General features: G+C 60.1%; 1 protein-coding gene across 5 annotated transcripts in view; it reads right to left on the bottom strand.

Annotated features, from left to right (window-relative positions):
• Positions 1-894: 894 nt before the first annotated feature.
• MYO1C (myosin IC) overlaps positions 895-12,084 on the bottom strand; it is a 33,030-nt gene continuing 21,840 nt past the window's right edge. For all 5 annotated transcript variants that reach the window (XM_033185174.1, XM_033185179.1, XM_033185177.1 and 2 more), the window contains exons 19-32: positions 11,882-11,999; positions 11,194-11,307; positions 11,042-11,118; positions 8,521-8,589; positions 8,330-8,414; positions 8,071-8,230; positions 7,425-7,508; positions 5,593-5,686; positions 5,445-5,500; positions 5,136-5,271; positions 4,988-5,058; positions 4,371-4,468; positions 4,108-4,207; positions 895-2,628 (exon numbers count right to left, since the gene is read on the bottom strand). In XM_033185174.1, coding sequence (XP_033041065.1) covers positions 2,602-2,628; positions 4,108-4,207; positions 4,371-4,468; positions 4,988-5,058; positions 5,136-5,271; positions 5,445-5,500; positions 5,593-5,686; positions 7,425-7,508; positions 8,071-8,230; positions 8,330-8,414; positions 8,521-8,589; positions 11,042-11,118; positions 11,194-11,307; positions 11,882-11,999 — 1,289 coding nt within the window. In that variant the 3' untranslated portion in view covers positions 895-2,601. The remainder of the gene's footprint in view (positions 2,629-4,107; positions 4,208-4,370; positions 4,469-4,987; positions 5,059-5,135; positions 5,272-5,444; positions 5,501-5,592; positions 5,687-7,424; positions 7,509-8,070; positions 8,231-8,329; positions 8,415-8,520; positions 8,590-11,041; positions 11,119-11,193; positions 11,308-11,881; positions 12,000-12,084) is intronic.

Below are 12,084 nucleotides of genomic sequence, written 5' to 3'. Positions count from 1 at the left end.
GAGTTTGAGACTAGCCTGGCCAACATGGTGAAACCCCGTCTCTACTAAAAATACAAAAATTAGGCCGGGCGCGGTGGCTCAAGTCTTTAATCCCAGCACTTTGGGAGGCCGAGGCGGGCGGATCACAAGGTCAGCAGGTCGAGACCATCCTGGCTAATACGGTGAAACCCCGTCTCTATTAAAAAATACAAAAAACTAGACGGGCGAGGTGGTGGGCGCCTGTAGTCCCAGCTACTTGGGAGGCTGAGGCAGGAGAATGGTGTGAACCTGGGAGGCGGAGCTTGCAGTGAGCTGAGATCTGGCCAGTGCACTCCAGCTTGGGTGACAGAGCGAGACTCTGTCTCAAAAAAAAAAAAAAAAGGCCGGGCGCGGTGGCTCAAGCCTGTAATCCCAGCACTTTGGGAGGCCGAGACGGGCGGATCACGAGGTCAGGAGATCGAGACCATCCTGGCTAACACGGTGAAACCCCGTCTCTACTAAAAATACAAAAAACTAGCCGGGCGAGGTGGCGGGCGCCTGTAGTCCCAGCTACTCCGGAGGCTGAGGCAGGAGAATGGCGTAAACCCGGGAGGCGGAGCTCGCAGTGAGCTGAGATCCGGCCACTGCACTCCAGCCCGGGCGACAGAGCGAGACTCCGTCTCAAAAAAAAAAAAAAAAACAAAAAAAAATTAGCCGGGTGAGTGGCAGGCACCTGTAGTCCCAGCTACTCAGGAGGCTGAGGCAAGAGAATCACTTGGACCCGGGAGGCAGAGGTTGCAGTGAGCCAAAATTGTGCCATTGCACTCCAGCCTGGGTGACAAGAGCGAGACTGTCTCAAAAACAACCTGCAACATGAGACCTTTGGTTGCCTCCCGGGGGCCCTCTTCGTTTTCTGATACTGACAAGGAGACCACGTTGGCAAACACATATTGCTTTATTTAGTGTTTCTCTGGATTGCAGAAGTGTCAGCAGTGGGCTGAGACCCCCGGAAGGGCACAGAGGCAGCTGGGCAGCCCCCAGGCCCTTGAGGGTAGGGGTGGGAAGAAGCAGCAGAAAGAGGTGGTGCCCCTGCCGCTCCCCACAAGGCCAGCCGTTCCCCATGCTCCCATGCCAGGGAGGGGTCAGGGGCCAGAAAAGGCCCTACATCGTTGAGTGGGGCCCAAGTGTGCAGGCAAGCTGTCCGTCATCCTAAGGCCTGGACTCTGGCAGAGGTACTCTTCCCACCTGGTGGCCCCCAGGGCTGATTGCTGGTCAAGGAGCCAGATCTGCTGTCAAGACATGACTGGGTTTTATGGGGCTCCCAGTCCCTGGGAGTGGCAGTGAGGCACGCTGAGGAGGGGCTGCCGTCCTGGTTTTGTGGCAACCTGCCGTATGACCGCGGGCAAGTGCCTTCTGTTTGGGCATCCGTCTTCTGCTCTAAAACATCAAGGGGCTAAGCTGGATGATCTCCCAGTCTTCCAACTTGTATGGCCTAAGACATCCTTCCCCACTCCAGTACGGCCTCAGACTGCGATGATGAGAACAGTAAAAGGGCGTTCTTTTTTTTTTTTTTTTTTTGAGACGGAGTCTCGCTCTGTTGCCCAGACTGGAGTGCAGTGGTGTAATCTTGGCTCACTGCAACCTCCACTTCCCGGGTTCAAGCGATTCTCCTGCCGCAGCCTCCCGAGTAGCTGGGATTACAGGCGTGCACCACCATGCCCAGCTAATTTTGTATTTTTACTAGAGACGGAGTTTCTTCATGTAGGTCAGGCTGGTCTCGAACTCCTAACCTCAGGTGATCAGCCCACCTCAGCCTCCCAGAGTGCTGGGATTACAGGCGTGAGCCACCGTGCCCGGCCTAAAAGGACATTCTTAAGGCAGGAAAAAGAGGGCAGGCAAGCGTGGTCTCAGCCCGCAAATGGAAGTCAGAGTGGGCTGCAAAAGGTGCAGATGGGCAGGCAGGGAGACAGGTAGACAGACAAGGTGCCAAGGGAATCAGGAGGAGAGGTGGCCTGGCCAGCGAAGAGGGCACCAGAGCCCAGCCCACCCCACCTATCGGCTACATTCCTTGCCCTGCTGGGGTCAGGGAAAACACACCCAGTGTGTCCTCGGGTGGGAAATGGCTTTTTTTTAAAAAAATAGTTTCCTATAAAGCATCAAAAAAAACCTCAGAGAAAACCTCGGCAAAAGTTCCCTTCTCTCCAACATTTGGCATCAGCAGTAGGGCTGGCATGGCTCGCTTTGGCCCTGGCTTTGCTATTGCTGTGGCCCGGCCTGGCCCACTCCTGGGGTAGCTCCTGGCCCCTGCTGCTCCCTCAAGAGGGATGGGCAGGAGGTGGGAGATGGCAGGTGGGCTTCGGGGTGTCCCTGGGTCCCTGTCTGAGGGATGGGCAGGAGGTGGGAGATGGCAGGAGGGTTTCGGGGTGTCCCTGGGTCCCTGTCTGAGGGATGGGCAGGAGGTGGGAGACGGCAGGTGGGCTTCGGGATGTCCCTGGGTCCCTGAGGGATGGGCAGGAGGCGGGAGACAGCAGGGGGGCTTTGGGGTGTCCCTGGGTCCCCGTCTGGAAGTTTGAGTCTTTGGTAATTGGGAGGGGGAGGAGAGAAGCAAAGCGCTGGGAGCTGGGAATCCAGTGAGCGCCTTTATCACCGGGAATTCAGCCTGGGAGCGACCTGTGGGGGCAGAGAGACACCCAAGTGGTGAGGGGGCAGACGGGGGGCCCTGGCACTCAGACTTTTTTATTCTTTTTATGGAGAAGTGGGGTCTCGCTATATTGCCCAGGCTGGTCTTGAACTCCTGGGCTCAAGCTATCTTCCCACCTCTGCTTCCCTAAGAGTTGGGATTACGGCGTGAGCCGCCGCACCCAGCCCCAGCGCTTAGATTCACAGGTTTGATGCAGGCAGGAGTGGTGGGGGCCTAATGGTCTCCATCCTGGAGACTCGAACCTGACTCCCACAGGAATGCCCACCACCCTGGCCAGGGTGAGCCTCTCCTCCCTCCTGGCACCCCCCAATCATCCCGTATCTTCCCTGTATTACCGTGCTGTCTTTTTTTTTTTTTTGAGACAGGGTCTCATTTTGTCACCCGGGCTGGAATGCAGTGGTGAGATCTTGGGTCTCACTGGAGCCTCAGCCTCCTGGGCTCAAGCGATCCTCCCACCTCAGGCTCCTGAGCAACTGGGAGTACAGGTGCCCGCCACCACACCTGGCTAACTTTTTTGTGTATATATATATTTTTTGAGACAGAGTTTTGCTCTTGTTGCCCAGCCTGGAATGCAATGGCGCAATCTCAGCTCAACGCAACCTCCACCTCCCGGGTTCAAGTGTCTCTCCTGCCTCAGCCTCCCGAGTAGCTGGGATTACAGGCATGCATCACCGCGCCCTGCTAATGTTGTATTTTTAGTGCAGACGGCATTTTCTCCATGTTGGTTAGGCTGGTTTCCAACTCCTGACCTCAGGTGATCTGCCCACCTTGGCCTCCCAAAGTGCTGGGATCACAGGTGTGAGCCACCGCACCTGGCCTTTTTTTTTTTTTTGAGATGGCATCTCACTCTGTTCCCCAGGCTGGAGTGCAGTGGCATGATCTCAGCTCACTGCAATCTCCACCTCCTGGATTCAAGCAATTCAGCAATTCTCCTGCCTTAGCCCCCACTAGTAGCTGGTATTACAGGCATCTACCACCACGCCCGGCTAATTTTTGTATTTTTAGTAGAGATGGGGTTTCACCATGTTGGCCAGGCTGGTCTCGAACTCCTGACCTCAGGTGATCCACCGGCCTCGGCCTCCCAAAGTGCTGGGATTACAGGTGTGAGCCACTGCACCCGGCTTTTGTATTTTTTTAGTAGATGGGTTTCACTATGTTGGCCAGGCTGGTCTCAAACTCCTGACCTCAGGTGACCCGCCCGCCTCGGCCTCCCACAGTGCTGGGATCACAGGTGTGGGCCCCACACTGCCACTTTTACAACTTTCTGCACTGAGGGGCTCGCACAGCCCCTCTCTGTGGCCCTCATGGGTGGGCCGGCAGATGGAAGAGGTGGTACGATGGCCTCTGGATTAAGGCCCATGGTGAGGCGCCCGGGCTCCGCCCAGCACAGTCAAGGAAGGCTTCGCTATCACAGCCAGGCCATGAGCGGGAAAGCAGACCCCACTCACCACAGCCAGGTGCCCGTTCTTGGCCTTGGTGATGAGCAGCTCCGAACCGGGGGTGAAGTCGATGGTACCATCCCTGCCGGGGCCCCCTGCAAACGTGATGCTGGGGGAACAGGGCGGGTGAGGGTTTTTCCATGGAGACAGACCCCCAACTCTAAGGTGGGCCCCCGCTCTGTTCCTGGATGCCCACACAGCCCCTGCTCCACCTCCCACCCTGTCCCCGGGTGCTCACACAGCCCCCTCTCCACTCCCGGCCTGCATCTCACCTGCCCTGGTTGATGTTGACGTTGTTCACGCGGTCGGCACTGATGGCTGTCTTGGTCAGCGTCTCAATCACATGGTCACTCTGCAGCACCACATCTCCCTGGGGCGCCAGGAGGGAGGGATCAGGCCCTGCCCAGAACTCGAGGACCCTCTGCCTCACCTCCCCATCCACTCCTCACCCCTCATCCACCCCCCACCTCCCCATCTCCCCCATCTACCCCCCACTCCTCCCCATCCAGCACCCCATTCACCCCCAATCCCCCCTACCCCCTCATTCCATCCATCCCACCTCCCCATCCACCCCCACACCCCCTTCCCCCCACCTCCTCATCCACCCCCCACCTCCCCATCTCCCCCCACCTCCCCATCACCCCCCACCTCCCCATCCACCCCCCACCTCCCCATCTCCCCCCACCTCCCCATCCACCCCCCCCTCCCCATCCACCCCCCACCTCCCCATCTCCCCCCACCTCCCCATCCCCCCCCACCTCCCCATCCACCCCCCACCTCCCCTCCACCCCCCACCTCCCCATCCACCCCCCACCTCCCCATCCACCCCCCACCTCCCCATCTCCCCCATCTACCCCCCCACCTCCCCACCCCATCCATGAAAGGGCACCTTTTGCTTATTGTCCTCACGCTGTACATGAAGCACAAACAGACTGTCGCTCAGGCTGCTGACAGAGATTCCTGAAGGGAGAGGGCAAATGTCAGAGGCCAAGTGTCAAAGCAGGGGCCCTCCCCCTGCAGCCCTGGCCCCGGCTGACCGGTCAGGTTGGCGTAATCAATCCTCTGCTTGACTTTGGCGTCCTCCACGATGACCACGGCGCTGGGCGTCAGCAGCAGCTGCCGGGAGCGAGGCTTATAGCCCTTGCGGTCATACTTGACGACAGGCACGGCGTACTGCGGACAGAGGCCGGGCGGAAGGGGCTGCGGGAGAAGCTCCCAAGGCTCCGCCTGTACCCTGACCTGCCTCCGGCTCCTGGCAGCAGAACCGCACTGCTGGACTCAGGGCTGCAAGCAGGCTCTTACCCGAATGGGCTCCGATGGACTCAGGGTTAAGGGCAAGGTCTTACCTGAATGGGCTCAGAGCCCAGGGCCTGTAGCACTCGGGAGCTGATCTCGTCTGCACCTGCAACCCAGATGGTGGGAAGGGATCAGAGGAGGCAACAGGGGGCCAGGACGATGACGAAAGGTCTGAGCGCTGGAAAGTCAAGGGCTCACCAAGCCGGGTGCTGATGAAGAGTCGGGGCACACTCTGAGGGTAATTATCCTTCTTGCCCTTGAAGATCTCACTAGCCACTGCTTTCTGCTGCAGCTAAGGAGACAAGGGGGGTACCATCTTGGGGGGCAGAGCCAGCCTCAGGACCTGAGACAGCCTCCCTCACCTGCTTGCTGGTCCCTCTCTGGCTCAGCACCAGGAGGTTGAGCCCTGCCCTCCCACACTCCCATCAACCCACTTCCTGACCCTCTGCCGCCACCAAACACTCCCCAGTGGTGTCATGAAGGCACTGCTGGGTTTTGAAACTGGCCTTGGTAATGCTTCCCCACCCCATCAGGCCCTGGTGGCCCTGAGACTCGGCTCCAGCTTGGGGTCTTCTAAGTAGCAGATCACTAATACTCAAGGTTACTGAAGGTTATCTATGCTGGTTGGGTGCTTTAGAATCATCCAGTACTGAGTTGGCAAAAACATGGCACACCAACCCATGCCTGTAATCAGGGCAGACATCACCAATCGATCCAAGTGAAGACGCAAACTTTTCAACACAGGGTTCTGAGCAGTCTCTACCAATCAAGGGCAGCTGGCCCACGAGGTGAACCCTATTGGCCACCCCAAATGTACTCCAGTGTCCACTCCTACACAAGGCCCAGCTGAGGTTCCCGGTAGACCGGGGTAAAGACGGTAGACCAAGGTAAATACAGCAGACAGGGGTAAATACAGCAAACAGGGGTAAATACGGCAGACAGGAGTAAAAACGGCAGACGGGTAAATACGGCAGACAGGGTTAAGTACGGCAGACGGTAAATACGGCAGACGGGTTAAATACAGCAGACGGGTAAGTACGGCAGACAGGGGTAAGTACGGCAGACAGGGGTAAGTACGGCAGACGGGGTAAATGCGACAGACGGGGTAAATGCGACAGACGGGGTAAATGCGACAGACGGGGTAAATATGACAGACGGGTAAATACGACAGGCAGGGGTAAATACGACAGACAGAGGTAAATACGACAGACAGGGGTAAATACGGCAGACGAGTAAATACGGCAGACAGGTAAGTACGGCAGACAGGTAAATACGGTAGGCGGGGTAAATACGGTAGACCGAGATAAATACGAAAGACGGCGTTAAGGCCGGAGCGGTGGCTCACGCCTGTAATCCCAGCACTTTGGGAGGCCGAGACGGGCGGATCACGAGGTCAGGAGATCGAGACCATCCTGGCTAACACGGTGAAACCCCGTCTCTACTAAAAAATACAAAAAACTAGCCGGGCGACGAGGCGGGCGCCTGTAGTCCCAGCTACTCGGGAGGCTGAGACAGGAGAATGGCGTGAACCCGGGAGGCGGAGCTTGCAGTGAGCTGAGAGCCGGCCACTGCGCTCCAGCCTGGGCGACAGAGCGAGACTCCGTCTCGAGAAAAAAAAAAAAAAAAAAACAAAGACGGCGTTAATACTATAAAAGGAGTAAATACGGTAGACTGAGGTAAATACGGTAAGCGGGATAAATACGGTAGATTAGGATACATACGGTAGATAAGGGTACATACGACGTACGGTAGACCGAGATAACACGGTAGGCAGGGTAGATAGGAAAAGCCGAGACAAATAAGGAAGGCAGGGTAAATACGGTAGACCGGGATAAATAAGATAGACGGGGTAGAGTAGACTGGGGTAAATACGGTAGACTAGGGTAAATAGAATGGACCGGGGTAAATACGGTAGGTGGGGTAAATACGGTAGACCAGGGTAAACGCCCCTCCAGGCCGACACCCTCTGAGGAATGCCTGCCATTCCCTGACTCCACTTCCTCATCCTCACCCAGCCCCACTCTCCGTACCTGCTGCTTCCACTCAGGGCTGATACTCCGGCAGTATTTCCACACCATGTTCTTTATGCACAGCTCCCGCAGAAGCTCTGAGGCCTGAGGGGAAGAGTGAGGTCAGAGCTCCTGGACACCTCCTGGGCCCTTCCCTCTGAAGACATCGAACATGTTACCCCAGCCTTTGGATAAGCAAAGCCACCTCCATCTGGATGACGCTTCCACTCCTGAGTCAAGAGACCTTACTCAGCAGGGCGCGGTGGCTCACGCCTGTAATTCCAGCACTTCGGGAGGCCGAGGTGGGTGGATCACCCGAGGTCAGGAATTCAAGACCAGCCAGGCCAACATGGTGAAACCATGTCTCTACTAAAAATAAAAAAATTAGCTGGGCGTGGTGGCAGGTGCCTGTAATCCCAGCTACTCGGGTGGCTGAGGCAGGAGAATCGCTTGAACCCAGGAGGCAAGAGGTTGCAGTGAGCCAAGATCACACCACTCCCTGGGCGACAGTGTGAGACTCCATCTCAAAAAAAAAAAGAGAAACCTTACTTTTCACTGCCCAGCTCTGGTCCGGGCCCTCCATGAGCCCCTCCCTGACCAATCCTTTGGCCCCAAGAAATCAGACCCTTCTGCTGTGTCTCTCATTTGGCAGGGGGTGCCCACAGACCTCACGCAGGGCAGGTGGGGGCGTGGGCCAGGAGGTGTCCAGGACATTCCGGGGCAGCTGCCGCCGCAGATTTAGCAAAAAAGAGGTGCGCACATGGTCCAGGAAGAAGGCGTTCTCCGGGCAACGAGGGGCGTGGCGCAGGATGAAGCCTCGGATGAGCCTGGGGTCGGGGGCCAGACAGGGTTGGGGGTGAGGAGGCTGGTGGTGAGCCCCCCACATGCCCGGCTCTGCAGCCCCCACAAGGCACCCTGGTGCTCACCGCCGGATGGTCTGCGCTGCCCACTTCCTCTTGGTTGCCTTCCTCCGGCCCAGCGTTCCACGCCACCACGACTGGATGCAGATGGCTGTCGTGGAGACCACAGATGGCTGACCTCTATCTTCTTACCATGGTGGCCCCCCCCCACCCCGCCCCAGACCCCGCCCCTTCTGAAAACCCGTGGGCCCACGAACCTGATCGCTTCACCCGGAGGAATTTCTGCCGCCAGTGAAAGCCCCTCCAGGCAGCTTGGATCTTTGTGGCTGCAGTTGGGAAAGAAAGGCAATTGGCCGGAGCGCGGAGAGCCAGCTGGGAGCCTGGTGCCGTCTGCGCTCCATGAGTGCCATGAATGGGAGAGTGGCTGAAGGAGCCAGCGAGCAGGAGAGTCGTGAAGAAGAATGAATGTGGGGACTGCCCGGAGAAGGGGGGGCAGTGGGTGCGATGGCGGGCGTGAGGCTGGAGCTGGTGGGGAGGGGGTTCCAAGTCAACTAGTGGACTCCCTGGAGAAGGACTCCCTGGAGCTGGGTGTGGGGCTGGAGCTGGTAGGGAGGGGTGGACTCCCTGGAGAAGGACTCCCTGGAGCTGGGTGTGGGGCTGGAGCTGGTAGGGAGGGGTGGACTCCCTGGAGAAGGACTCCCTGGAGCTGGGTGTGGGGCTGGAGCTGGTAGGGAGGGGTGGACTCCCTGGAGAAGGACTCCCTGGAGCTGGGTGTGGGGCTGGAGCTGGTAGGGAGGGTGGACTCCCTGGAGAAGGACTCCCTGGAGCTGGGTGTGGGGCTGGAGCTGGTAGGGAGGGGGGACTCCCTGGAGCTGGGTGTGGGGATGGAGCTGGTAGGGAGGGGGGACTCCCTGGAGCTGGGTGTGGGGCTGGAGCTGGTAGGGAGGGGGGACTCCCTGGAGAAGGACTCCCTGGAGCTGGGTGTGGAGCTGGAGCTGGTAGGGAGGGTGGACTCCCTGGAGCTGGGTGTGGAGCTGGAGCTGGTAGGGAGGGTGGACTCCCTGGAGCTGGGTGGGGGCTGGAGCTGGTAGGGAGGGTGGACTCCCTGGAGCTGGGTGTGGGGTGGAGCTGGTAGGAGGGTGAGGACTCCCTGGAGCTGGGTGTGGGGCTGGAGCTGGTAGGGAGGGGTGGACTCCCTGGAGCTGGGTGTGGGGCTGGAGCTGGTAGGGAGGGTGGACTCCCTGGAGCTGGGTGTGGGGCTGGAGCTGGTAGGGAGGGTGGACTCCCTGGAGCTGGGTGTGGGGCTGGAGCTGGTAGGGAGGGTGGACTCCCTGGAGCTGGGTGTGGGGCTGGAGCTGGTAGGGAGGGTGGACTCCCTGGAGCTGGGTGTGGGGCTGGAGCTGGTAGGGAGGGGTGACTCCCTGGACTGGGTGTGGGGCTGGAGCTGGTAGGGAGGGTGAGGACTCCCTGGAGCTGGGTGTGGGGCTGGAGCTGGTAGGGAGGGGTGGTCTCCCTGGAGAAGGACTCCCTGGAGCTGGTGTGGGGCTGGAGCTGGTAGGGAGGGGGACTCCCTGGAGCTGGTAGGGAGGGTGGGGACTCCTGGAGCTGGTAGGGAGGTGGGGACTCCCTGGAGCTGGGTGTGGGGCTGGAGCTGGTAGGGAGGGGGGACTCCCTGGAGCTGGTAGGAGGGTGGGGACTCCCTGGAGCTGGGTGTGGGGCTGGAGCTGGTAGGGAGGGGGGACTCCCTGGAGCTGGTAGGGAGGGTGGGGACTCCCTGGAGCTGGTAGGGAGGGTGGGGACTCCCTGGAGCTGGGTGTGGGGCTGGAGCTGGTAGGGAGGGGGGACTCCCTGGAGCTGGGTGTGGGGCTGGAGCTGGTAGGGAGAGGGGACTCCCTGGAGCTGGGTGTGGGGCTGGAGCTGGTAGGGAGGGGGGACTCCCTGGAGCTGGGTGTGGGGCTGGAGCTGGTAGGGAGGGTGGGGACTCCTGGAGCTGGTAGGGAGGGTGGGGACTCCCTGGAGCTGGTAGGGAGGGTGGGGACTCCCTGGAGCTGGTAGGGAGGTGGGGACTCCCTGGAGCTGGGTGTGGGGCTGGAGCTGGTAGGAGGGGGGGGGACTCCCTGGAGCTGGTAGGGAGGGTGGGGACTCCCTGGAGCTGGGTGTGGGGCTGGAGCTGGTAGGAGGGGGGACTCCCTGGAGCTGGTAGGGAGGGTGGGGACTCCTGGAGCTGGTAGGGAGGGTGGGGACTCCCTGGAGGGGGTGTGGGGCTGGAGCTGGTAGGGAGGGGGGACTCCTGGAGCTGGTAGGGAGGGTGGGGACTCCTGGAGCTGGGTGGGGGGTGGAGCTGGTAGGGAGGGGGGACTCCCTGGAGCTGGTAGGGAGGGTGGGGACTCCCTGAGCTGGTAGGGAGGGTGGGGACTCCCTGGAGCTGGGTGTGGGGCTGGAGCTGGTAGGGAGGGGGGACTCCCTGGAGCTGGTAGGAGGTGGGGACTCCCTGGAGCTGGTAGGGAGGGGGGGACTCCTGGAGCTGGGTGTGGGGCTGGAGCTGGTAGGGAGAGGGGACTCCCTGGAGCTGGGTGTGGGGCTGGAGCTGGTAGGGAGGGTGGGGACTCCCTGGAGCTGGTAGGGAGGGGGGGACTCCCTGGAGCTGGTAGGGAGGGTGGGGACTCCCTGGAGCTGGTAGGGAGCGGGGGACTCCCTGGAGAAGGAGCCCAAGGGAGTGACTTCCTTGCTTCCGGGAACAGACCCCCGTGCGGCAAGAAAGGTGGGCTTCTCTCTCACCTAGGCTCTGCCGCCGGACCTCCAGGGCATCCTCTGTGGCAAACAGGGTCTTGGGGAAGCGGATGAAGATCTTGGTCCTGGGAAAGCAGCAGTGATCAGCCTGGGGTTGCCAACCCTATTCCCCACAGGCACCTGGCATGGGCACTACTCACCTGCCCATCTTGTACTCTTCTGGCTTGTAGCCCAAGTGTCGGACCAGCACAGCCACCCCCTCCTGCGGCCGTCCTGCCCACGTGGGCCACGTCTCTGGGCACAGTGACTTGTACCTGGGGATAGGAGGGGCAGGAATGCACGCGGTCCCCACTCACCCCAGTTAGCAGCCTTCTCTGGGCACCCGCTGGGTGCTCCCATTGACTCGTTCACAGCTCGCAGGAGGCTCACTCGGTCACTGCCCCCATTTTAAGATGAGGAAACCGTTCTTATCTACCTAAGGCCAAGTAACTAGAAAGTGGCAGAGATGAAATTCACACCGTTTGAACCCCCAGACCCCCGACTCAGAAGAACCACAAAGACACTCCACCTTTTCTGAGCCGCTTGGAAGCTGCCCTACAAGGCTTGCTACCCCCTGCCTCTGACGCCCGGCACATGGACGTAGGCCTCCTGTACCCCTGAGCGGGCGCTCCCGGAGGGCACGGCCTAGGGGAGCCGGCTGTTCTTTCCACCCAGCTTGATGTCAGGTCTGCAGCACCGAAGGTTCCTAGCACGAGGCCCCCAGCAGCCCAGGGCCTCCGCGTCCACATTTCTAAAATGGGGCCGAGAACCCCTGTCTGCCCTCATGGGACCTAGGGGCTCCTACTCTCCCGCTCCCCTTCCCCGGCACCAAGCCGGACCTGCCCCTACCTTTGCAGGAAAGCTTCGTATTTGCGGCGATAGGCAAAGCCGGCTCTGCGCACGCGCAGGTTCTCCATCAGCCCCAGGTACTTCACCTGGTGCCGGATCAGCACCTCATCAAAGCGGCCTGGGGGAGGGGGAGAGCCACGGTCAGCGGGCTGGCGCTGACAGTCTGTCACTTGCAGGGGAGGCCCGGCCCCTAAGTCCCCCGT

The sequence above is a fragment of the Trachypithecus francoisi genome, unplaced genomic scaffold, assembly GCF_009764315.1.
Source record: "Trachypithecus francoisi isolate TF-2019V2 unplaced genomic scaffold, Tfra_2.0 Lachesis_group20, whole genome shotgun sequence".
NCBI lineage: Eukaryota > Metazoa > Chordata > Mammalia > Primates > Cercopithecidae > Trachypithecus > Trachypithecus francoisi.
The sequence above is the reverse complement of the archived record's forward strand: the minus strand, read 5'-3'. Positions and strand labels throughout refer to the sequence as shown.